Raw genomic sequence first — 24890 nt, forward strand, 5'->3', positions numbered from 1 at the left:
TCACTTCGACTCTTTTATTTAAGATTTAGTTTTTATTTTCCTCCAGAATTTCCTCCAGCTCTTAATTTTTCTTACATTTTAGCACTGTGTAAAACCCAAAGTTAAACTTTACTGGTTTCATCATTGTCGTCGAGATTTAATTTATCCATTCCTCTTGAATACTGTTGAATACCAAACGGTCGGCAAGAACCTACACAGCTGACACAGGATTAAGACCATTAAAAGAAAACTGAGAAGGTAATGGGTTGGGGCGGGGTGGGGGGTGAGTGACAAACAGAGTTAACGGTCCCGGACGAGACCCCTGTGTATTGCCAGAACCTCAGATGCCCAATAGAGCCACTATCCCAGCTTTCCCTTTTATCGCTTTTTGTGGGGAAAAAAAAACAAAAACGTGCAAAGTAACTGCTACAGTCACAATCGGCATAATCACATCAACATTATCACCCTTATGAATTTCTCTCCACTGGAAAGCCTTTTAACCCTGATTATTTTCTCCACACACCCACCAATCGCAAGTTTTCCGCTCTGTCGTTCAGAGGGAAGTTTCACGCCACGCATTCACACTTAAAAACGTCGTTTCACTCGGACTCTAGATCTATTTCCTAAAACTCTGTGCACCTCGCACACCTTCAAGTTTCTTCAGGGAGCATAGTCGGCGCGTAAACACTGATTAGGCCACGTACATCGAGGCAGCTATGAGAAACACCACACGGTGGCGTCCCGTGTGCTACACGAGCCCTGCGCTTGAAAAGGGTCGGTGTTACCCAGCTCTCCATTCCTCTTAATTTCGCAACGTGCCGCCCTCTGATACAGAGGTTAACGATCTGTTGCGATCTAAAGCGGAAGACCCCCTGACCAACCAGGCAATCTGGCTGATGGGTCAAAGGCAAAGGCCTGCATCCATCTACAGCTAAATGCCGCGTTGAGAGCGGGCACCACGTTTATGACCCCTAAAATGCATCTCCCTTTTAACAAGGGCGCAGAAAGGTAGAACAAAGTTAAAGGCCAAAGATCCTTGGTAAAAGTGCTTTTTGCTTGGCCTTCATTATGCCTTTGATCCGTCAGAATAATGGAAGTCAAGTACCCTTTTGATCAAACATAAATTGAAGCCCTGTTTTGATTTTGGAAATCTACTTGATTGCTTAGCGGCATGGCTTTAAGGACTCTCACAGGAAGTATCTCTGTTGTGCAGATGGATGAACAGGTGCTGTTCTTTTTGGTTTAGCTTTGAAGGCAGACTCTTACTTCTAAATCAAGACACTTTTCGTTTGATTTTTTCCATTTGGTTCCAATGGAATTTCTAGAAAACACATCATTGATGATGCCTATTTTTATTTAAAGGGTAGAGTTCCAAAAATTATGGACTGACGTTAATGTTACGTATTACTAAGGAGTTTGTTTACCTTTTGAAAACCTTTTTGTTATGCTTTGATGCGACAACTGGCTTATTTATGTGACCGTTTGAATTGGGAAAGCTGGAACAGAGCACTAGGGCAACAAGGAAAAAGAAAGACTGAATCAAAGGGAAACACAAATCAAGGAAAAGGGACAAAAATGAGCAAAAGGTGAAGAGGGAAAACAATACAATCTTGTTATTTTGTTAATAGCTTTGTATGGATTCATCTGCCGTGTTTGTCGGCGGTTCTTCGGATTTCACAGTTCCTAATGGCGGTCCATGCCGGCACTCTGTAGCAGATCTGTGGAGGCCTGGGTTGAGGCTCTGAAGGCGTTCTGGAATCCTGGGGGAGGAGAGTGGAACTGGGTGGCGGGGTTGGCCGTGGCTGTGGTTGGATAAGGGGTCCAGCCGGCTCTGTGGGGGAACTGGGCTCCGAAGGGGCCATTGTGTAGGGGCTGAGGGGGCACTGTGGAGCCGGAAGGGACATCCATCTCTGTGAGCGCCTGCAAGGATTTGAGCCAGTGGGGGGGGTTATCATCCTGCAGAGAGTCCAGACTGTTGCCTGAGGATGCTGGGATACCTGAAAGGGAAAAAGTGATAGGAAAAAAAGGGTCAACATATTTAAGATGTATGTGTCAAAAGTTCATTTCTGTAGTAATGTTGGCTCCATATGTTTTTTGCAAAACTTTCAAGTAAAAAGTAACAATATTTCTTTGAATACATGTATGTGTATTATAAATGTTAAATGTTGAATGCAAATCTCATTTTCTTGTTTTTAATCATTATTTTGTTCCTAAATACCATTAAGTTTGTAGGGAGTCGCACTGCATTTTACAATCTGAACTAATCTTACCCTGTTATTAAAAGTAAAATCGTCTGATGTTTTAGGAGATTAATACGCTTGACAAACATTCAAGATGGTCTGTAGTCCTCTCTACAACATAATCTACAAAATCTTTATGACTTACAAAACTAACAATAATTTAAATAAACTGCTTCACTGCATATTTTCTTTTCTTTTTTTTATTTCATCCTTTAAATTAAGCTTTATTTCTCTGTGATATAAGGACACCGACTTTTTCTTTTTTTTAATTTTTTTTTATTTATGCCAAAGGGAAAATAAATCAAAATTTTTAAACTTGATCATGACAGAAGTGTATTCAAGTCATTATACATGTGAATCACATTTTTTTAATGTATTTTTGAATTAAGAAATTCGGACAAATAAAAAGAGCATCATTACATTGAAAGTGATACAAACAAAGTTATGAAAGCATAAATCGTGAATATCCACTTCCAGAAATAAATCACTTTAAACATAACCGCATACTGTGCTAAACAGGACTGAGCAAGAGTTTGCTTGCAGTCAACAAATCCATCGTTCTACAGTTGATGCTACGTAGGAATCCATTTATCACGTAGGCGACATTGAGGACATTTTTAAATCATTCGCCATAATGGGATTAATTACATAAGGAAACAGGCTGTTTTGGGGTGCTTTTGCACCACTTAAAACATGCCAGCCTGCTGTGAGCTATTAATTCTAAACCCCCTGTGGATGATGGATGCTGCAGGCAGCCGCTGAGAGCACCCAGACAACATCCGTGACATCCATACAGATTACAACTTCGACCTTAGGGAGCAACAGATACAACGTTGCTATTTCCCTTCGACCCGGGAGAGGAAAATGGCAAAACTTTGCTTGAAGTATTGATTAGAAATGTAGCTGCATAATTCAGTCTTTTTCTATTAAACAGTAGATTAAAATGTTGCTTGAACGATAAAAAAAAGAACACTATAAAATGTACATTGTTTATTTAACCACTTTGGATATTAATTGTTGGTGTTTTTCTGTGTGATATCTGATTTAGTCCACATGGATGCTTTAGACCGCCTGAAAGTGCAGGAGATCGAACTGATCTGAAATGTGTGCCCTCTTCTGTGGCCCTTAAAATGGCTTTACATCTCTGACATTTTTAGTGAAAAGGTTACTTATAAATGTTTAAAAGGCCTAAATGCATTATTCATTTTAGCTCCCAAAGGCACAATTTGAACGAGACTAGTTTTTCCCCGAGGTTGTCAGGTAAATTTGCTTCACAAATGTGTTTTGTGGTTTTAATACCGTCAGAATCGAACACATCTGTGTTATTCTCACACGTAAAGACTGAAAAACAAATTGGCAATATTATCACATTAATTTTAAATCATGAATAATAATGAATTAAATATATTCCAATGTTAATATTTAATATTAGTATTTTTGTGTACATAATAGATTATATCTAGATTTAACTAAGTAGGCAGAATTAATGTGTAACTTTTCCTTTGTGAACAGAGAATGACAAGTGCAAAAGGGAAGGAAACAATTATTAACAAGCATTTTACAAGGCAAATATTTTTTGTGAAGGTAATGCAGACTGTACCTGTACCTGTGATGATGGCGGGGTCCATCCAGCTGGCTGTGCCGTCCCAGCTAAGGCTGTGTGAGATGCCGCCTGGGTGGTTCACGCTAGAGGAGGAGGAGGAGGATGAAGACGAAGATGAGGAGGAGCTGGGCAGTCCACCAAAGTTGATGTTGATGTTGGGTAAAAGCGCTCTGAGCCCATCCTGCCACTCCTTCACATTTAGACTTTCTACCGAGGTGCTGTTTTCTGTTCGGGAGGGTGACGGTGGGGTATCCAAACGCCCGTGCGCACAAACGCACCAGAAGAGAAGAGATTGGGGGACAACAGGAGAGATGAAGAGAAGATGGAGAAAGAAAAAGCAATTATCAGTTTCAACTTGTACAACACAAAAACAAGTGCTGCTAGTTGTGTCATTTGGTGATTCATTTTAAAGCAAATTGTGAAAAACAAAATCAAAAACAGCCAAAAAGAGCGACTAAATTAGACAGTAAATTAGGACTATGTTTAGACTGACAAAATTAAAACCGTGAAAATTACTTAATATGACGCAATCAAAATCAAATAAATAATCGGATTAATTATTTGCCATATAATGACTGGCGATCAATTGACAGCCCTAACAAAAACACAATTTAATTTAATTCTTTTGCATTTCATGAGATATAGAATTAAAAAAACAAACAGCATTAATCAAAGCTGGACAGCGTAATAGCCGTTACTGTAATAGTGATTTATACTCGATTCAGCAAAAACAGCAGGTGATATCTGGCTCCCTTCTGAGTCTACTAGCCCTTTCTAATGGAGGAACAATCATTATAAAGCTCTTTACAGTCCCGTTATTATTCAATTAGTTTCTCATTTATTTCTGTGTGTCACACTGGAGGAGAGACGTGCGGCTTCAATAACGCAGAGCTTCTTTCAGCTGGACCCAAGCCAAAATAAACCTTTTCTTCTCTAATCAGGCCAGTATTCTCCTAAGGTTTGCTTCTGCCCACAGGGACAGAGAAACCAAGCAGCAAAGATGATGAAGGGGGGAATGGAGAGAAAGAGAGAGAGAAGCAAGAGGGACAAACAAGGAAGAATTGCAAAAACAGGGGAATGGAGTGAATGAGATAACCCTGGCGGGGGAAAAAAAAGCCTTTAGCCTCTGAGCTTGACTTAAGACTCAGCAAACTTCTCTGAGCACCTTGCTTCTAAATACATACAAGCACAATATATATAAAGAGGTGAAAACTTGAACATAAAAATATCATCATGAGGTTCTGTCTTATTCATTGTCATTAATCTGAGTTATGACATGTGAAACTAGGACCAGCAAAAAAAATTTAATTGACTGTCTGGGACAACTGTCAATTATAGGCTGGGAATCAGAATCAAGCATTCCAGAGGTTTGCGGAAGAAGCAGAAGTTTGGGAAGTTCTTTAAAACTGTCCCATTCAATCATTTTTGTTAAAAACACTGATTCAACTATTTGTTTGCATTGATCACTCAAATTTCCAAATCTCTGCAAGGAATTACAAAATGGCAATCAAATGCTTTAGTAGAAATAAATGTAGTTAAATATTACAAATATGCATTTAATTTAATTTATTGAATTAGTGAATCCATGAAATTAAAAATAAAGTAAAATGAAATTCAAATATCTAAATTGATCTGTTTATTTAGTCAAAATCATTTTCAACTGCATTATATTTTTTAGCATTAAACGTTTTGAACAAACACGGTATTTGGCTATTTGAATTTTTAAACACGGGACAATTGGTAAAAAATAAAAAAATAAATAAAAAAAAACTTAGGAAAACTTGAAAGTAGATTCTGATTTTCATTAATCCTGATACATAAAGTAGGATATTGCTATCACATATATATTTTTTTTAATTATAGAATTTTTTTTCAATGGTCCAGCCCTTACCCACACTGCAAGTGTACTACCACCAGCAAGGAGAAGTCTACTGGGACAGCCTGCTGTTGAATGGTCTTCAGACAATAGATGTGAACCCGGCATACACACCAGCAGCACTGATTCTGTCAAACAGGTCATGCTTGTCATTTCATTACTTTGCAATGTGGGAATTTAAGGAGCAGACGGAGCTCCCCCTCTGAGCGTGGGCAGGGGTCAACCTATGGATGCTGCAAAGTCAGCTATGCGTTCATTACTCCATTAGTCAGTTAAAACCAGACATAATGGGTCTCAACCAAGGGGTCAAGGTTAAGCTGGTTAGCATGGACCAGTTAGCCCCTGCTGGTAGATGTAGTAACTACATCATTTCTCCATTGATTCTCCACTTACCTTTCGAGTTTATTTATTACAGCTAAATATGTCCTGCACACAACACAAATGACAACTATTTAATTCTATTACAGTAGGTGATTTCCCAATGACCGATAACCAAATTAACAATGATCAAGCCTCAAACACAGAGGAAGTGACACGCTCACTTGGGAAACACTGGATTGGTTCTGTAGTCGATACAGACAAACCTAGTCAAGTCAAGTGTGAGAACGAGCCAATATGAGAATCTGGACACTCAATATCAACACTTGAAGAGGACTGGGCTTTAATGAAACACCTCTGAAGGAGGAGATAAGATGAACAGGGTGTTGAATAAGGTGAATTAGGTGTTCTTTTTAAACCTCTCCACAGTTCTTCCTCCTGATTGGAAAATGCTCGTCTAGCCAAGTGTGTCAGGCATTAACACAATCACCCATGTTCCCATTTGCATACTCAGATAAACAAGTGTCATCATGTTTTATTTATGTGGATGGGACAAAAGCTAAACTCAGAATCATAGCAGCAAACTGAAGGAACCTCATTTCTTTTGAAGGGCTGTAAAGGTTGTAAAGTAGGTGTTTTTCAGTGAAGGTTTGCTTTGCGATTATCTTGAACAATATATCAGATAGATATGTTAATAAAACATTAAAAACACAAATCTCCACTGTAACATATACACAGGGCCGGCGCGTCCATATAGGCGAACTAGGCAATTGCCTAGAGCGGCACTTTTGTAAGGGCGGCAAAATGTGTGCCAATTGGGAATGAACAATTCACAAAATAGGCTATATGATTTGCTGAGCTACCGCTGCGCCGCCCCGCCCCCTGCTCTCACGAGTCATGACTCATGACTGAGTGATGGGAAGTTCAGATAATTTTACTGACTCTCTTGTTCGATCTCGTTCATAAAAATGAACGAATCTTTAATTGAGTCATTTCGTTAATTTAAGTGGCTTTAAATGTTACACAGCCAAAATCCCCGATCACATCCACCTACGCATATAGTATATATTTGCTTCCTCTTGGCCTAAAGTGTTCCTGCAACGGGAGTGTTCTCTGGCTAGAGCGCAGAACAGCGGAGTTTGTATGGACAGAAGTGCATGCCTGAGCTTGTGTTTTGGGTTGAGCTGCGTTGCTTTGACATTGTGGAAAATATAACAATAGAAACAAAATATAGGCTATTAGCCTTTTTACCCATTATTATCAATCTAAATTAATCTCGATTTTAATTTAACTTAATTTCGTTTTTCTTTATGTACATTTCGTTTTTCTTTATTTAAATTTCGTTTTTTCTTTATTTAAATTGTTTTTTCTTTATTTAAATGTTTTTTTTTTCTTTATTTAAATTTAGTTTTTTCTTTATTTAAATTTTACATTTTGTTTTTTTCTTTATTTAAATGTTTTTTTTATTTATTTAAATTTCGTTTTTTCTTTATTTAAATTTTACATTTTGTTTTTTTCTTTATTGAAATTTTGTTTTTCTTTATTGAAATTTTGTTTTTCTTAATTTAAATCTACCCTTTACTGTGTCAGTAATTTGTTAGTCAGAAAAATATAGACTACCTTAAAGTATTGCTTAATTTAACAGACATGTGTGTGTGCGTTTTATATTGCTAGTGCAGCGTGCGTCAAGTATATAAGCCCTGCCCGCTTGAGGTGCGCCGCTTCCCGCTCGCGGTGTTCTGTAGTTTACTAAAAGTTTATTAATTCTGAACGTGTCGTGTCTCGCGTGTCCATCTATATTGCACCACCAAATGCTACACTGCACTCCCTTGTGAAGTCGATTGGATGAACGGTTCTCGAAATAATCAAAATGCAAACGGACATATAGACACATAGAGATTCCTGCCTTTATTAGAGAAGATGTTCAGCACCCTCTCGAAGCTTTGAATATTCGATGTTCATTACTACCGCAGCTTCGAAGCTCAAAAAATGGTATTCGGACCAGCCCTAGGGGCGGCACAAATGTTTTTCGCCTAGAGCGGCAGAAGTGCACGCGCCGGCCCTGCATATACAGTTATTTTGGCTGAAAATTCAATTAAAAAAAATTTCATATACACTACTTAAAAGTTTCCAAGTTATTTTAATTCCTTTATTCCACAAGGTGCATTAATCAAAAGTGATATTTATGAATATTAAAGATTTCTATTTCAAATGTCTTTCTTTTAAACTTTCTCAAAGAACCCTTTAAAAATGTGTATTACGGTATCCAAAAAATTATTAATCAGCACAACGGATTTCAATATTGATGATACTAAAAACAATTTCTTGAGCAGCAAATAGAAATGTTATTTTAAATTGTAATAATAATAGACAGTATTGCAGTTTTTATTGTATTTTGATCAAATAATTGCAGCCTAAATGCACCCAATTCTAGCACCATCACAAAAACAGTTTCACATTATGAAACCAAACACACACACACAAACACACACACACACCGGACATTTAGTAGCATTGGCTGATAATCACGTCAACTTGGATTATTAAAAAGAGTTAAATTTCTTATCTGTTTTTAGTTATTTTTGGAAAAGTTTTAAAGTAAATGAAAATAAATATTAATCTTCGGTAATTCTATATACAGTATAATTTCGACAACACAACTTAAATCCATTAATCAGAATTATAGTAGCATCAGCAAAAAAAAAAAAAAAACACTTTATAGGCTAGTCAACCAATTAGCTTATTTTTCTCATTTCTCATTTGCTTGCTTCAGTGATGTTCAATTACATCTAAATCTACATTTTCCATGTAGCAGAAACCTCTCTCTCACACTCTCAAACACACTTCTAATGAGACTGCATGGGTTGGCCCTCCAGCCTATTTTGGTATCTCGACTTTTCTTCGTAAATAATGCAATGTTCTCCTCCCAGGTCCTGGGCAGCTGCATCCTCTGGAGGACACCATTTCAAACACTGAAGACCATTTCTCTCACAGAGACTCATGGATTGAAGAAACAAACAAAATACACTGCACACAGCACAATAGAGTGTGAAAGGAAGCCAGTAGTCATGCTAGTTATTCATCGTTTCTACGAATAATGAAACCTTGAGGTCACATCCAATTTCCCATCCCTTCTTTTTTGTACCAACTGAAATACAAGTTAATCTAATCTTCAAAAAGTAGAGGCGTGCTGAGAAACAAGCAGCATGTTAACAAATGCTACACTTCCACAGCAGTGTCAGCAGATTAGATTGTTTCCCATAAAAAGCCCTACAGCCAGACCGCAAGGAAACGCTTTATTTAAATGAACTGAATTCCTGAAATATCAATTCAGGATGGGGTTGGGGAGTAACTAACTGACGCTACTGACTTAAATGCATTTTTACGTTGCATGACAGTAGCTCAGCTGCTTTAGTGTAGCTACAATACCTGATTTTAGTGAATCACTTGCAATATATTATTTCTAGTTAAATGTTGAGCAAGTTTTGAAATTAGAAAAAAAAAAATCTAGTTTTCCTAGATACATCTGTTCACTTTAATGCTGACAACTCAACTGAGATGCGTTATTTGTGTGCCTAATAAATACTGCTTTTTATACATCATCATAAATGCATCTTTAATCTGTCCCAACATTTACTTGTCCATGTTGTTATGGTATCAGACTGAATGACGTGTTTTATGATATTTGCTCCTAGCTGAAAGGTTCAGGTAATGGCTTGAATGAAATGTCAAACTGTAGCCTCTTCCCCCTTGTCTGAGTACCTTCTCCTCAGACAGATAATACCGGTATTTGATATTTTCTTGAGTTACGGGGCTGTTCTCACATCAGAAAAACAAAAAATTATCTTTGTATAAGTTTAGGCACATATAGTTCATGTTAGGAGAATCATCTGTCTTTTCAAATCAAACTGAATGAACCTGGCTAGACTGGCTACTCTAAATAAAAGCACTTACCAGGTTTAGAAGTTCACCCCATAAACCACAGAAACATACCTAAAATGCTAAAGGTAAGAAAGGAAGTGGGCAGGCCCATCATGCATTATGCACACTGCAGCCCTGTCATGAAGATGTCCTCAGGGGATGATGATGATTACATGCTCTACAATTTGTATCAGCACTAAATGTGACACCGATCTCACTGCTATAAATCATGAGGTTTCATTCCATAAGAGAGCCCTTGGCAATCACTAGAATCTTCTCTGATGATGTACATGGCTGAATGATGGGAAAATAGTATTACACTGCCCACCAGTGGCTGAGTTTGCAATGACAGAGATACCCATAATGCAAACATAAGAGGGCAGTTTGCATGTATGCAATATGTGACCCTGGACCACAAAACCTAAATTTGGACCTCAAAATTGACATGGGTAACTTTTCTGAAATTGAGATTTATACATCATCTGAAAGCTGAATAAATAAGCTTTCCATTGATGTATGGTTTGTTAGGATAGGACAATATGTGGACGAGACAACTATTTGAAAATCTGGAATCTGAGTGTGCAAACAAATCTAAATATTGAGAAAAATCGCCTTTACAAGTTGTCCATTTATGTTCGCGATTGTGCCGCATTCACTCACAAAAATAAATATTTTATATATTTACGGTAGGAAATTTACAAAATATCTTCATGGAACATGATCTTTACTTAATATCCTAATGATATTTGGCATAAAGAAGAAATCGATAATTTTGACCCATGATCACACATATTTTTACCATATGGTAAAACATTATCACATTTTGTTGTTTTTTAAATATATTTATTATGGATGCACCGATACTACTTTTTCCAGAATGAGTTAAATACTGATCATTTTATTTTGAGTACTTGCCGACACCTGTATTTATTGCATTTTTATTGCATTTTTATTTATTTATATTTATATTTATATTTATATATATATATATATATATATATATATATATTGGGCAAAGGAACCAAAAGAGTACAAATTAAATTAGTTAGCTTAGCAAATACATATTTCCACACCTAATTAATGCCAGTTAAAATGTATTGTAGGAGCTACTGTTACTTTCACTGTTCATATTGTATTGCATCACATTTTTTATTTAATTTAATAGCACAGCGAATATTTGGTGCTGCTCCAGCAGGGCTCAACCAGTCAAGAGCAGTGAGTGATTTTCCTCTTTGTCTTTTGTTATTAGATTAACAATGAGCACAAAAGATATGCAACGGATATGCACGCACACACACACACACACACACACACACAGATCCCAACACTGGTTTACACTCACCTGTCATATGGATACCTCCAAGCCCCGTACTGTGATGATGTTGCTGTTGTGGCGCCAAGTTCAAGTCCAAAAAGCTGCTATGCTGGGCAGCAGAAGGGGCCCCGGTGTGATTCAAGTGTTGGAGGTTATTGCGCATGTGCATGCCCATCCAACTGTGGCGAGAGGTCTGCGTCTGGCCGGGAAAGCTGAAGGAGTTGTAGACGGTGCGGTGTGGGAGCTGGGAGAAGCCCCGTGAGGGCAGGCTGGAGTTTAGGGCAAAGTGTGAGGACGTAGGAGGCTGAAGTGGGCTTTTCATGGAGGGGGTGTTGTGTAGCGGGCCGAGTAAAGGCCCGTGGGGGAAGACTGGCCCTGACATTGTAGTGGTCAGGGGCAAGGAGGCTTTATCCTGCACTGAGAGCTCATTCTCTATGAGGTCAGCCAGCGCCTTACGGGTGACGTCAAAGGGGTCAAAGCCTAGGTCGTCATCCTGCTGCTTGGTCGAAGAGCCGAAACCGAAGGCCGCTTGCCAGTCCGTAGAGGACGACACTGGTATGGTTTCTGTCAGAATGAAGACAAATAAGTGTACATTTCACATTTTTCTCTTTCATGTGAATGAGTAAGTCTAAACTGGTTCAGGTACCTGATGTGAAGAGGCTCTGTGGTTCTGGGGCAGTGGGCCAATCGGAGTTGCTGTGAAGGGAATTGGAAAAGCTGGGCAGGCCACTGGGGATGGGATTGGGGTGCCGAAAGTTGCTGTTGTCTGAAAAGAGCGATTGTGACTCGGCTGCTCCTCCATCGAAAGGCGACCGTACTGTCAGTCCTGATACACAAATAGGCACCACTAGAGATGGCTTGGTCAGGCCAGGAGGGGGCGATGGGGAGTGGTTGCCAGAAATCTGAAGAGTTTAGTAAGAAAAAAAGAAAAAAAAATCATGATGTTAAAACATTATTGACTTCCCTAATAAAAGAAAAGTGATTCAGATAACATTATTTAGGTGAACAGCTTGCCATTCTCAAAGGTAAAGAACGAACATGCAATCATGAACTTACTTGTGATGTTTCTCCGTTACTTATGCTGAAGAAATCTGAAGATTTGTTACTCGGGCTGCAGGAAAATAATAAAAACATGAGAATCAATTATATTCATATACTACCAGCATTACACCAATGAGATCATTTAGAAAGACGGAAACTTCTCATTAAAAATGAAATATCTGAAACATCATTAACTCACCCTCACGTCATTCCTAAGAATTTCGTTCATCTTCGGAACACATTTAATATATTTTTAATGAAATCTGAGATTTCTGTCCCTCCATTGACGGTCTACGCAACTTCCACTTTCTCGCTTCAAAAAGTTCATAAAGATATTGTAAAACTAATCCATATGAATTGAGCGATTTATTCCAAATGACAAACAGAATGTAGGCTTTTATTCACATTTAAATTGATCAGCGAACATAAACAGAAGCTCAAAGTGGTAGTTGCGTAGACTGTCAATGGAGGGACAGAAATCTCTCAGATTTCATAAAAATATCTTAATTTGTGTTGCAAGAAGATGCAAGAAAGTCTTACAGGTTTGGAACAACATGAGGGTGAGTAATTAATGACAGAATTTTCATTTTTGGGAGAACTAACCCTTTTAAGATGTTTGGGAGAAAGCATTCTTTATTGTCATGTAAATGTTAAGAAAAACTACATTTTTTGTAATTTTACAAACAAATTGAATGCTTAATTTTTTCTTTCCATTTTGAAAATGTTTTTGTGGAATTCAGTATATTGTTTTTTATTTAAATTTTTTTTTTTTTACATTTTCTCTTTCTAGAGTAGGCTATTTAGTGATTGTTCTACCATCCAACGATGTCTTGAACACTGTAACCTTGCTGCCCTTAAGTCTTTGAGAGTAAGACGATGAAATGTTCAGCAAAGGAAAAGGCTGACAGAAGTTCACAGGGCAGAAGTTCACAGGCTGGCTACCTGACAGGGTCACAATTTGACGTGAAGGGAGGCAGGCCAGCGATGGAGCCAAGGCCCAGCTCTGTGTCCAGACCGTCTGGAGTCATGTTTTCGGAGTCTGAGCCGCCATCTAGGGGTGGGGTCTCATGGTGTTCTGGAAGCCCATTGGGCATCTTCCCTGTGGTTTGTAACGAAGGCCACGCCTCTTTGTTGTTACTGTTGGAACTGGGGGTCATGATACAAATGCAAGATTAAAAACAAAACTGAGATGCTCCTTCTACTTCATGCAATATAAAAACTTGAGATGACCAGATTATAATGAATTCAATTTAAATAATAATAATAATATATAATAATAATTCTAATATTTAAAGTTTGAACATATAATTCTTTTTAGAATAAAAGAAATTAAAAATATGAAATAATTCCCACGTCAATGCGTGTTATTTCTGAATAAATAAATATATAAATGAATAACTTTTTTTTTTTTTTTGAGCTGCTGGGAAAGGTACAATTGAGTACAAACCTCTGTGATGTGCCTGATTTGCCCTTTGTCTTCTCCCCTGCTGAGTTCTGCAGGAAGTTGGGGTTTGTTTTGTATAGGTCCTGTAAGAGTTTCTGTTCATATTCCTGATGTTTTCCAGCCTGCAATGTCAAATGTTAAGAGTTCATATGCAAGTTTGTCGACGTCAGTAAACAGGTCAAATGTGGCTGCAACGTTACCTGCATTTCTTCTTTTGTGAAGCTAGCAGCTTCGTCTCCGAGCTCGTGAAGATACATGCAGTCTGGTTTGGGACACTGCATGCTTTTTAGAAAATAACTGCAGTATTTTGTTGTACCTAAAGAAGCCTGCATGAAAAAACAAAAATAAAAAAACAGGTGTATGCTGTATTTAAATATATGCCAAAAGATGTAAAAAAACAGCTTGTATACAAAGTCATGTAACATCACAATTACCTCAGAAAAGCCATTCAATGACCACAAACTTGTTAGTCAGCTAGAAAAATGAACTCGGAGCATTTTGCTAAATATATGCACTATATTGCAAATTCACTGTATTTTAAATGCGAGTACCATACAAATCAGTTAATTTTAACCTTTAATATTACAGTGATGTAATTTTACAGTGATTCCCTGTATAATTTACAGCACTAGTTGAGAGATATTTTTCATTGAGGAAATTTGCCACACACTGTACCTGATGGGACCCAATTAATCAATATCGAATAGGATAGCAAGCAAATTTGGTTCAACACCCAGCCCTAACTGAAAGTATATTGCTCTTCATGATATTGGACTATTTTTGTCACAAAGTTTACCTTAAGTGTTCTGCCGTCTACTACAACATTGTTGACACATTGTATAGCTCTGAGGGCATCTTCTGATCGAATGTAAGTGACGTAGGCACTGGCGCTAGGACCCTGGGGACAAACATCAAAACATATTAGATGATTAAATCAGACAAAACAGAGAAATTAGGATAAAACAAAATCAGCAAAACAAAGCAGTATTTATTTGCTGTAGTAAAAAAAAAAAGACAATGGCAGAATGTTCATTATGCAAAATATTTGAGCAGGCAAGAGCCTGACCCAAAAGAAAGCGAAGCTCACCTGTGAGCCAGCATAAGAAGTGCTGTTATTGATGACCACTTTGTGGATCTTTCCAAACTTCCCAAAGTACTCCGGCCTTTTTAAAACCTGCAATCAGACATCAATTATATATTTATAAAGCCCTGATTGCTGTTTGCAGATCATCAACAGCATAAGCAAATGCAGTTTGTTTAGTGGAGTCACACAGGGAGAGAGCACACCTGATTATCATGATTCATCGGAAGGATATGACTCAATCACCATTTATTACAAGAGAAGGCCATATGAAATCGAGGTTAGGAACTCAATATACACCATAAGCACTGTGGCAAATATCATTTAACAATTTAAAACACATTTCTTACACCAACAAAGATCATTTCTACTTATAAAACCTTACATAAGTAAACCATTTTACACAAAGCCTTTTGAGGACGAGATAAAAACAGGATTTGTGTGAATGACATACTGTATTGAGAACCGACGACCTAAACACTATCAACAGGATGTCCACAATGTTCAGCCAAATCGACACTGGAAACAAAGTGTGGCACACAAGTAGGTCTCTAGCAGCGGGTGACTGACAGCTCATTGGCGGAGGGCTTCGCCTCGATGGCATGGTGCTTTTGAGATTCTGGTCACTCTTGAACTGTGAAAGCAGTCCGGATGTTTCTTTGCGGTCTTTGTTCGCGCAAAGCAGCTTCACTCGCTTTCTGTTTTTTGTTATTTTTCACACCCTCAGTGTGAAATAAAAGAACAAAGACTGATATGTTAAAGGGACCATTGGTACAGAAAGAAAATTAAGGCAAATCCTTAGACCTCTGATAAACAGTCACTAACATAGATTTGATGGTTTTTTTTAAGCTTTTTGCTCCTAATATCATTTGGACCGGAATTAGAAGGCATGTTCTCACTCTCTCTCTCTCACTGAATAACTTGTTCTCTGCTGAGAGCTATTCAGGGTACATGACGTTAGCTGTGATGGCAAAGAGGGAGAGAAAGAGTGTCAGAGAGAAGGGAGCGAAAAGAGAGTGAAAGCTGTTTTTCGTGGGCTGGTAATGAAGGCTAAGTGCAGCTAGTGGGCAGCTAGCTTTCTCCCATTTTCCCAGGAAAACATTTAATCTCATGTTTTATTTCTATTTGATGATATGTGGCATAAAAATCAAATCTTCACATCTTCAAGGATTTTCTTGCAGCTACATGGAAGCAATCCTGCACAACATATCAAGAGAACAGCCATAATAATAGGTATGCTTTACCACGGCAAAGATGCTTTGGAAGCACTAAAATATATAATTTTTTTCATATCTTACAAAGTATAAAGTGAGAGTGATGCCACAAGGCACATTTTAACTTGACACAGGCAACTACTAGCGGTCAGACGATATATATTGACATGGCTGAGATATCGGCCGATATTTCAGATAATCAGAATCAGCCGATACATGACGCAAGCAGGACTTTTTATCTTTATTTTAACAGCACTGAGAACCCAGTACCTGAGCACAAAGGAGTTACAATTCATTAGGTTACTGTCTTTGTCCTCTCGGTTCTTTAATAATAGAAAGGCAAATGCTTTTTAATATACTATCTGAATTCAGAAAACAGGCATTTAAACATTATATTATACACTGTGTACTGCATGTAAAATTAGTGTTGATTCCCAGAACACACCATTTACCAGATTATTGTTGTTTGCTTTTTATTAATGTTTTTAACAATTTCTTTATATTTGAAAGTGCAATAATAGGACTACAAAATCAATAATTTGCTATTGTATAAATCTAGAGGTCTTTTTTTTAATAGAAATTATCAAACTATTTTAGCAATTATGTCAAATTAAGATAAATCTATTAACAAAACTTGTTGTGCTAGTGTCATTTACCATCTTTACATCGAATAGTATGATCTGCCTGCTCTCCAAGATATCGGCAACCTTTATCGGTTGACCACTAGTAACTACTAGATTAGAGTCAGATCCAGATTATAAATCCTGTGAGTCAGATGGGTCCTTTATGTTCTTTTCATCCACTCACGAAAGTCTTGTTTCAGCAGATAGGAGAAATGCTCATTAACCTTCATTTTTCAACACTTAAACAGACAAGACCTTGATAGGACACAGAAGAGAAAATGCAAAAACATGTACCTTTCTATATCTTGCTTGCAGTGAAACTTTTATTAAACACGGAAACCATATGTGGGTGAATTTTGAGAGCTCCCTACCAAAAACCACCAAGATGAATATTAAGCATTGGTGTTTGTTTATGGACTTCCTGAATTGTTTACATTGAGTTTGAACGACATTAGTTACACAGAGGTCAGGAAAGCATTGAGTTTTGCTGAATCACCTCAGGGTCGGCGAGTCTCTGTGAAAGGCCCACCACAAAAACCAGGTTTCTCTGGACGACTCGCACGCTGGAGAGGTGCTTGCGGTTCTCTGTGATCTTCTGCTTCCGCTCATTCTGCTTCTGCTTCTTCTCGTTCTTTATCCTCTGAAGTTCCTCTTGAGAGAGAGGTTTGTACACCGCAGGGTCTTCTGGATAGGGCTGAACCAAACATAAGATGCTAGACGTAAGATGACGGATCTTGTTTCACTAAATTAGGTTATGACAGAATATATATATTGTTTATTTTATTGCCATATCAGAATCAAAGGCTAGATTCATGGCATAACAAATTAAATAAATACAACGCATAATAAAATGTCTTAAATCTTAAGTTTAAAATCTGAAAGAAATGCTAAAATGTTCACAAAGTAACAATGTATCAATGCATATTGATAAACAGCAATACTGAAATGCAATGAGTTATTCAAGAATGTACAGTGTTTAATTTCGAAGTGCAAATTTAAGATGTTTTAATATGCCACAGATTAAGGATCAGCGGACACCCTGGAGTTCTCTTTAAGATCACCCACTGGAATGATGATGATATTGCATGATATATGCTGCAATAAACATGGATATAATAACGTGCATTAAGCACATTAAGGTTAAGGAGCTGCAGTAAACTGGCCACTACAGGGACTGGTTTTAGTGAGTGGATGGGAGTGTTTAGAGAAAGAATACAAGCACTGGAAGCCTGTTGTGCTGCACATGTTCCCTCCACACAGCTGTACAGCACCGATAAAATCACGCAGAACCTGAGGCAACAGCAGGAGCGTGAATTAATCCAGCAAAGTTCCCTGGGATGCTGAATGCTAGCCATTAAAACATCTCATCTCCTTGAGTTCCCCAATGGAGCAATTTCTTAGAAACAAATGAACGGTTTCTCGACTTATTTGTTACCTTTCTGCAGGCCGGACAGAGGCCGTTCTCGTCTGTGCGTATGCGATGCCAGCAGAAGCGGCAGATCTGGTAGCCGCAGGTGCAGGGGAAGAAATTGACGTCATCAATCTCCAATGGTTCCATGCACAGTGGGCACTCCATGGGGTCCTCCTTCACCTCAGGGCTGCGGGACATCCTATGGCACGGCACAGAGAAAAGAAGCGGGGTGTTCTCACAGTGCAGAGGCAGAGCTGAGGAGGAAAACAAAATTAAAGTTTAACATTTCAAAAAAAAAAAATTTAATATGAATTTACATTCTAGTTACGCTTCAATACGTTTAATTAATCAAATAAAATAAAAATGGTCCATTATGGGCCAAAAAGTTTCAAACAAATGAAGTTTCTAGATTTAGAAATGCAGCCAGTATCTAACAAAATCGTATTTCCTTCCAACAGCGTGTAGGCCTAATCTTAAGCAGCAAGACAGAATTAGGCTCATATGCTTCAAATAGTCTCAAAGCACACTAGAGTTTGCATCAGAAAGCCAATAATGATTCTGCTACTAGTAAGAGTGTGTCTGCGTGCGTGGGAGGAGTTTAAAACTTCAGTCATGAGAGGAATTGAAGGCATAATTGGAATCGACAAGCACAAACACCCACGCAAACAATTGCAACAGTTTCATAAACAAGTATATGTATCCTCTAGGGACCATCCAGTGAACTGGTAGTCTAACTGTGTAGGTGCAGATTCAGCAATTACTGAAAATGAGGTTTTGGATCCTCGTATGGAACACAGATCCGTGGGCACATGACAAGGTTCGCTGAACATAGGATGCATTGGTTGAAAACTAATTTAATGTCTCTGTGGTGTTTTGTGACTGCTAGCATCTTCATTTGAAACACTAATGAAAACTAATGTCAGAGTCCTAGTGTGCCAAAGAAAGGGGGGGATTGGTTCAAGCTCATTTTTAGTGGCAATCAGTTTTCTTTTGGCCAAATTTTTGTTGTCACATTCTGGTTTGGAGTCTTTGTTTCTGCTGTAGTACTTAAACTCCTATGTATTAACAACAAGGACAAGCACAAATACAGCAGTTTGCCCGAGACACTTCTGTTCCCTGGTGGCACTTCCCTATGAGGTTCATTTATCAAACAATGGTCTGAACGAAGCTCCCAAACGCGAACAAATACAGGACAGCCTTGTGTTCATAAACAAACAAACCGGAATATGAAGCTTCCATGCAGAGACTCATCTATGGCATGTTAAACTTACAAACTATAGTCAGGGCTCGGGGCATTTTGCAACTTTCCTACCACTAACTAAATTTTGTTAGAGGTCACTCTGGTGTCACCACCACCACATTGCCCAACTGACAAGACTTCTTTCAAAAACATCTTAACTCCAAGCTTTTGAACAGTAGTGCATGTATATATAGCCTCATAACTACCAGACAAAACCCCAATTTTGATTTCATGGAGTCTTTATGGTCACTCCGTCAATAGCGGAAGCACCAGGGCCCGTATTCATAAAGATTCTAAGAATCCTCTAAGAAAACTCTTAATTTAGCTTAAAAAAAATTACGTAGGAGTCTTAGCTTAAAAGCGATTCGGGACCGATCTGAGAGCAACTCCGAGTAAGGAAAAGACAAAAACTTTCATCTTAGTAAGGAGGCGGGGTTGACCCCGTTGCTATGTATGACACAATCTTTTGAAGACTGTGATTGGTTGGTTGTCCAAGAAGAAAAAAAAAAAAGTGATTTTAAGTATAGGGTCTATTCTAAGCCTTCTCTTTGAAATTACATGCGTCATTTTACCTATTTGACCATTCTCTCACACACACACACATTATATATGTGTATATCCTTTTATTTATTTTTTTTACCATGCTGTTCATTTCCTATAAGGTATTTGATTGGCTTAGAATGATAAAATTGTTCCACTCTTTCCAATTACACTGATTGCTGGCATGTCTATTTAAGTGGTGGTTTGAATGTTGGTTTTAATGTATCAAACCTGGAATTTTCCCAGTTGCCAAAATCGTAATGTAGTGATTACTTTCATTTCTGGCGCTATGGCATTTCTGTGCTGTGTCGGAGATGTTAGCGCGTCTCTAATAAGATCAGTCACAAACATGATCCCTGCACGATCTAATCTATAGCGTCTTATTAACTCACTGTTATACATTGTCTGCAACACATTTCTTCTCCCTCTTCGTCTTTCTGCCATTTTCTCCTCTGCTAAAGAAACTCTTAAGGCCTCTTAAAAGTCCTCTTCTGTGCTCCTAACAATTTTGACCTTAAGACCTCTTTTAAGGGTTAAGATACTTTCTGAATTACTTTTTTCTTTAATTTTAAGAGTAAACGCCCACATTTCTAAGAATTTTCTTAGAATTTTGTCACTAGGAGCTACTCTTTGCATTAAGATTCTTTATGAATACCGGCCCAGGAGTGTGAAGAGGAGTCAGTGGGTGGGTGTGAGTTGATGGGAGGGGAGCATTCTAAATATATCCCATCCTGGGAAGGCAGAGTACAGCAGGAGGAGTCAGCCCCTTGAATCTCCCTTTAAAAGGGAAATGCTGATTGAACGCAGAGGGCGGTGTGAGCTACATGTAGGGTAATCAGCACTTCCTGGGATCCACACGGTCACACCCCAGCTAGTGGGAAGGGGGTGGCGAAAATGAAGCACACCATCTCCTTAACGTGCCGATATGGAATTAGAAACTGTAAGAGTTTTTGTTTTTGTTTTTGCTATACTCAGACCTGTATGGAAGAAGGAATTCCCACTGTCAATGAGGTCGGGATTCCTTCCCAGTAGAGGCGGATATCAGCTGCGAGTAATGAAAGCTTTCCGCTGGCCCCTGCTGGGAATGATGCATAAATATTTAACCATCACTCTCGTAAAAAAAGGGATCCGATTTCAACACAATGCTTACAAACCCCAAAAGACACACTCAAGCTGTGCGGGCCTTGATTCCTTCTGGCATTCAACATCACATGCACATTCTGTGAAAGAAAGATGCATAATATGGAAGGAAACTCCAAGAAAAAGTCACAATTGACCTTTGAACAGTAAAAAAGAAAAAGAAAAAAAAAAAAGAACAGTAACAGAGTGCCAATTCTGATTGTAAACTAAGTGTGAACGCATACCAAACTGGATTAAGTTGAACAGAAATCAAGACTTCTTATAATTGTTGACCACCAAAGGGGCCAGAATTACCCACAAATCTCTTCTAAGCAGACAGACTAACAAACATGTTTGCAAGGTACTGGGAAAGCGTAGGGACAAACAATGATCTAAGCCTACAATGTTTGAGTTTTGGCGATGGTAGATGTTTTCGTATATACATTAACCCAGTGTGCCGTGAGAGCTAAACGCTGAAAGGACGACCTTAAGGGCCCTCAATCCTCTGTGTAGGGGTCCATGTGGAATGATCTTTCTTCAAAGCATACTGAATCCTTGAGAAAACATTCAAACTGCTAATTGCAGGCCCATCAGGCTTTCTGTTTTTCTCCACACCTTACTGAGACTCTCCGGCACACTTCTTCAAAGCATAAAAACCGAATGAATTCCATTATTTGTTGCCTGAGACACTGAGAAGTGAACGTTTCTGATCGCTCACTATTAGTACTAATAGCTAGAAGCATGAATGTTTGATGGTCAAAATAATTCAGAAAACTTTTGCCAGAACCTTTAACAGAAAAATCTACATTTGAAACTATGTAAATAGTGCAAATCTCAGGAACACCGTGGCGTCTAGAAAGAAATCGAAGGGTTTCACAACAGACATCTTAAAGCCATTTTACAACAAGCACTACTAACCACACAAAGGATGAAAATAACAACTGTGCAAAACTGCAGCTTTCGTTTCAACACAAAAAAAAAGCTTTCAAAACTGACTTAGAAAGTCTTTGGTACAGTTTTAAAAGTGTTTCTGAAATACACAGTTAATTTAATGTGCCAGTCAAATCGATGGTCTGAAAACTGAAAGGTGGTGACCATGCAGTTACATCTATTCTAGTAGAAACTGATTTCCATTAAGAATCCGATTCCTTACACACAATTGAAACTAATTGAACTCAACTACACAGTAACAACACTGCTATACATTTAAGACAGACTGTCGGACTCAATTTACAACATTATGATGTTTAATTTGCAATAAATAAAATAAAAGGCTCAAAAACATGCCTTTTACGAGGACAAATGTAGTAAGCCGACAAGCTTAGTGAAGAGACAGACAGTTGTCTCAGCTGACATCATTCTGATGTCATAGAAGAGCGTAGCTGAAATTATCATCAGAGTGGGAGTCGTGTCCATTTGTGGGCTGCTCTTCATGAGCAGATGGACAAGGCATCGGCAAGGAATGAAAGATGTGTCTGTACCACAAATAGCTATTCTGGGCAGACAGAATAAAAACACAAACTATAAAATAAAACACTTTGAGACAAAAGGGTTCATCCATTTTTTCTAACATATCTGAGATGGCCCACAGCTCAGGACAAAACAGCTTTAATAGTTTCAGATCTTACTAAAGCTGATGATAAAATAAGACTTTTCCTGTATTGCCAGGATTGTGGCAGACCTGTTCGGACTGAATGTAAAGGTGCAACTTTTTCAACCAACTATAAAGACGAAGAGCTTAATTTCTAAGCAACTGAACACCAAGGCAGAAGTCCATTGAGAATGTGATCATACAGCAGCAGTAATCCTTGCCAGAAAAGTGTCTCACAAACATTGTGTCTGGCACAAACAATGCTTGCCGGACAGTGCGCTGGAACTGGGCCTAGACATCCCTGTCCACTTAAAACCTGCTCCCAAATGATATCGCTCCCAAAGAAGCACATTCCAAGCAAAACTCTCCTTTTTTACCCGTTCACACCAAGAATGATAACTACGATTACTATTAGAATCCACACAAGCAGATTATTTATGTATAGGATATTGTTCCGTTTATTCAAAGCGCATGCCGCAGTTTTGTCTTCTGTCACTTTAAATGCTCGAGCTCTGAAAGCAGGATTGGCTGTCAATGTTTTTATCATCAGCTGAAAAAAAAAATTTGTTCTGGAAGTGATTCCAACAATATCCCTCTGTGCCAGTATCGTTATATTTGTGGTGTGGACTTTTGCTATTCTTTAATATTTAGAACGATTTTCTAAAACTATATCATTATCGTTCTTGGTGTGAATGGACCTTTACTCCTGAGATCGCTGTTCAAAATTGATGTCTGAAATTTGTATTTAAAGCACTTCTCGTGTTTATTGCCTCTTTAAGATGAATTGCTGCTATTCCTCATTTGGATAAAAGCATCTGCTAAACGAATCAATGTAAATGTAATAAATGTGACTGGCAAATTCAAAAGGTTCACCCAAAAAGGACAATTCTGCCATAATTTACTAATTCTCACGTTGATCCAAACCTGCATGACTTTCTGCTCTCAAACCAGTCAGACAGTCTCAGCCACCAATCACTTTGATTGCATCTTTCTTTCCATTTCTTTCCAACCAAAGTGCTGCTCATTCTGCCTAACATCTCATTTTGTGTTGCACAAAAGAACAACAATTAGTAACATGGGTTTGGAAAAACATGACTGCGTATTCATTTCTGGCTTGTCTATTCCTTAAAAAAATAGGCTTACAGCTGAAAGACAAAAAGCACATAGTAAGCTCAAAAGGCCCACTGCTGACAAAACAGGATTAATAGTGCACACTCAACACAGTAACTACAGAGTCCGGGAACATGATGCTGTCACCAAACACAAAAATATCCTCTTTTGAGAGACTCTGGCTTCACATGATTGTTTGCGGAAAGGACAGGTGCATTTGGTTAATAAAAACCAGTAGCAAACACCTCCTGTCAGTGGTCTGCCTATTGAAACACGCGTCACCCACAATAATGAAGGGTGTGGACAAAAAATATATAGAAATGACCTGCAGTGACAGAGCAATCAAAGTCATCGTATTTGGCATCAAATCTGTAAACTGATGTTGCATAGAGAAGGAACAACAACTTCCTACTCAAACAACAAGGAAATCCCCTCTATGTAAAAGTACATAATCATACAGAAATTAATTCTGTTTCCTTGTTAATGCATTGAAGTAAACCAGCTAAGCTAATACCTATTGAAGTTATTCAAGAGGAGAAATATACACCAAAACCAGTGTACGTATACTATATACTGTCTCAAAGTATGCATAACAAAAAATAAGTCAGTGTTTGACGAAGCGAGAATTAATTTTTGTGTATTTTATTAAAAGCCGGTCAAACGGTGCGGCTAGGGGCTAACTTAACTTACTCGGCTAACTAGACGACTAACGTTAGTCTGTCAAGCACACAAAAATACAGGAATTCCCACAAGAAATGGACGTTTGAGGGAGAAAGAGGGATGAGATGTGTTATTAAGAGGTGAATTGAGAGAGGAAAGCAGCTGAATGTGGAGGCGGTGGACAAGAGAGGCCTTAGTGGGATACTCACCCTGTCTATCTGTACAGATTGATTCACAGCAAATAAAATCTATCTGAACGACCCAGGTCTAGCAGAACAGGTCGCAATATAATTTCCCGGGTGGCTTGTCACTGCTCCTGTGTGATTTGATGCGAAAACACCAAGCCTTGTTTCTTACAGCCTCTCTGTTGAGCGGTAGTGCCTCCTAACCACCATCTTACATTGAAATAGGGAGGAGGGGGGGCATCAAGTTGTGACTTTTCAGCGCATGCGCAGTTGATGATGGACCTTTGCTTTTGTGGGTAATGTAGTGTGCTACATAAAGATAGCGGCAATGTTTAGAGAACTCTGTTCTCAACGGTATTTTTTTCCAGAAATGTTAGGT

At 38.4% G+C, this 24890-nt stretch overlaps 1 protein-coding gene across 2 annotated transcripts; it reads right to left on the reverse strand.

Moving 5' to 3' along the window:
• On the reverse strand, positions 1-24742 carry cnot4b (CCR4-NOT transcription complex, subunit 4b). 2 transcript variants are annotated; one of them, XM_082168545.1, is made up of 13 exons: positions 24536-24742; positions 18091-18320; positions 17152-17349; positions 14825-14911; positions 14534-14635; positions 13938-14063; positions 13741-13859; positions 13236-13439; positions 12309-12363; positions 11899-12154; positions 11280-11816; positions 3826-4047; positions 1-1976 (listed from the first exon to the last, which is right to left on the reverse strand). In XM_082168545.1, the coding sequence occupies exons 2-13, from the start codon at positions 18262-18264 to the stop codon at positions 1663-1665; spliced, it is 2394 nt and encodes a 797-aa protein (XP_082024671.1). In that variant the 5' UTR covers positions 18265-18320; positions 24536-24742; the 3' UTR covers positions 1-1662. The 2 variants fall into 2 exon arrangements, with proteins under 2 accessions (XP_082024671.1, XP_082024670.1); XM_082168544.1 differs by having other exon boundaries at positions 3820-4047.
• Positions 24743-24890: the final 148 nt, after the last annotated feature.

This window comes from Leuciscus leuciscus (assembly GCF_965113295.1).
Source record: "Leuciscus leuciscus genome assembly, chromosome: 4".
Lineage (NCBI taxonomy): Eukaryota > Metazoa > Chordata > Actinopteri > Cypriniformes > Leuciscidae > Leuciscus > Leuciscus leuciscus.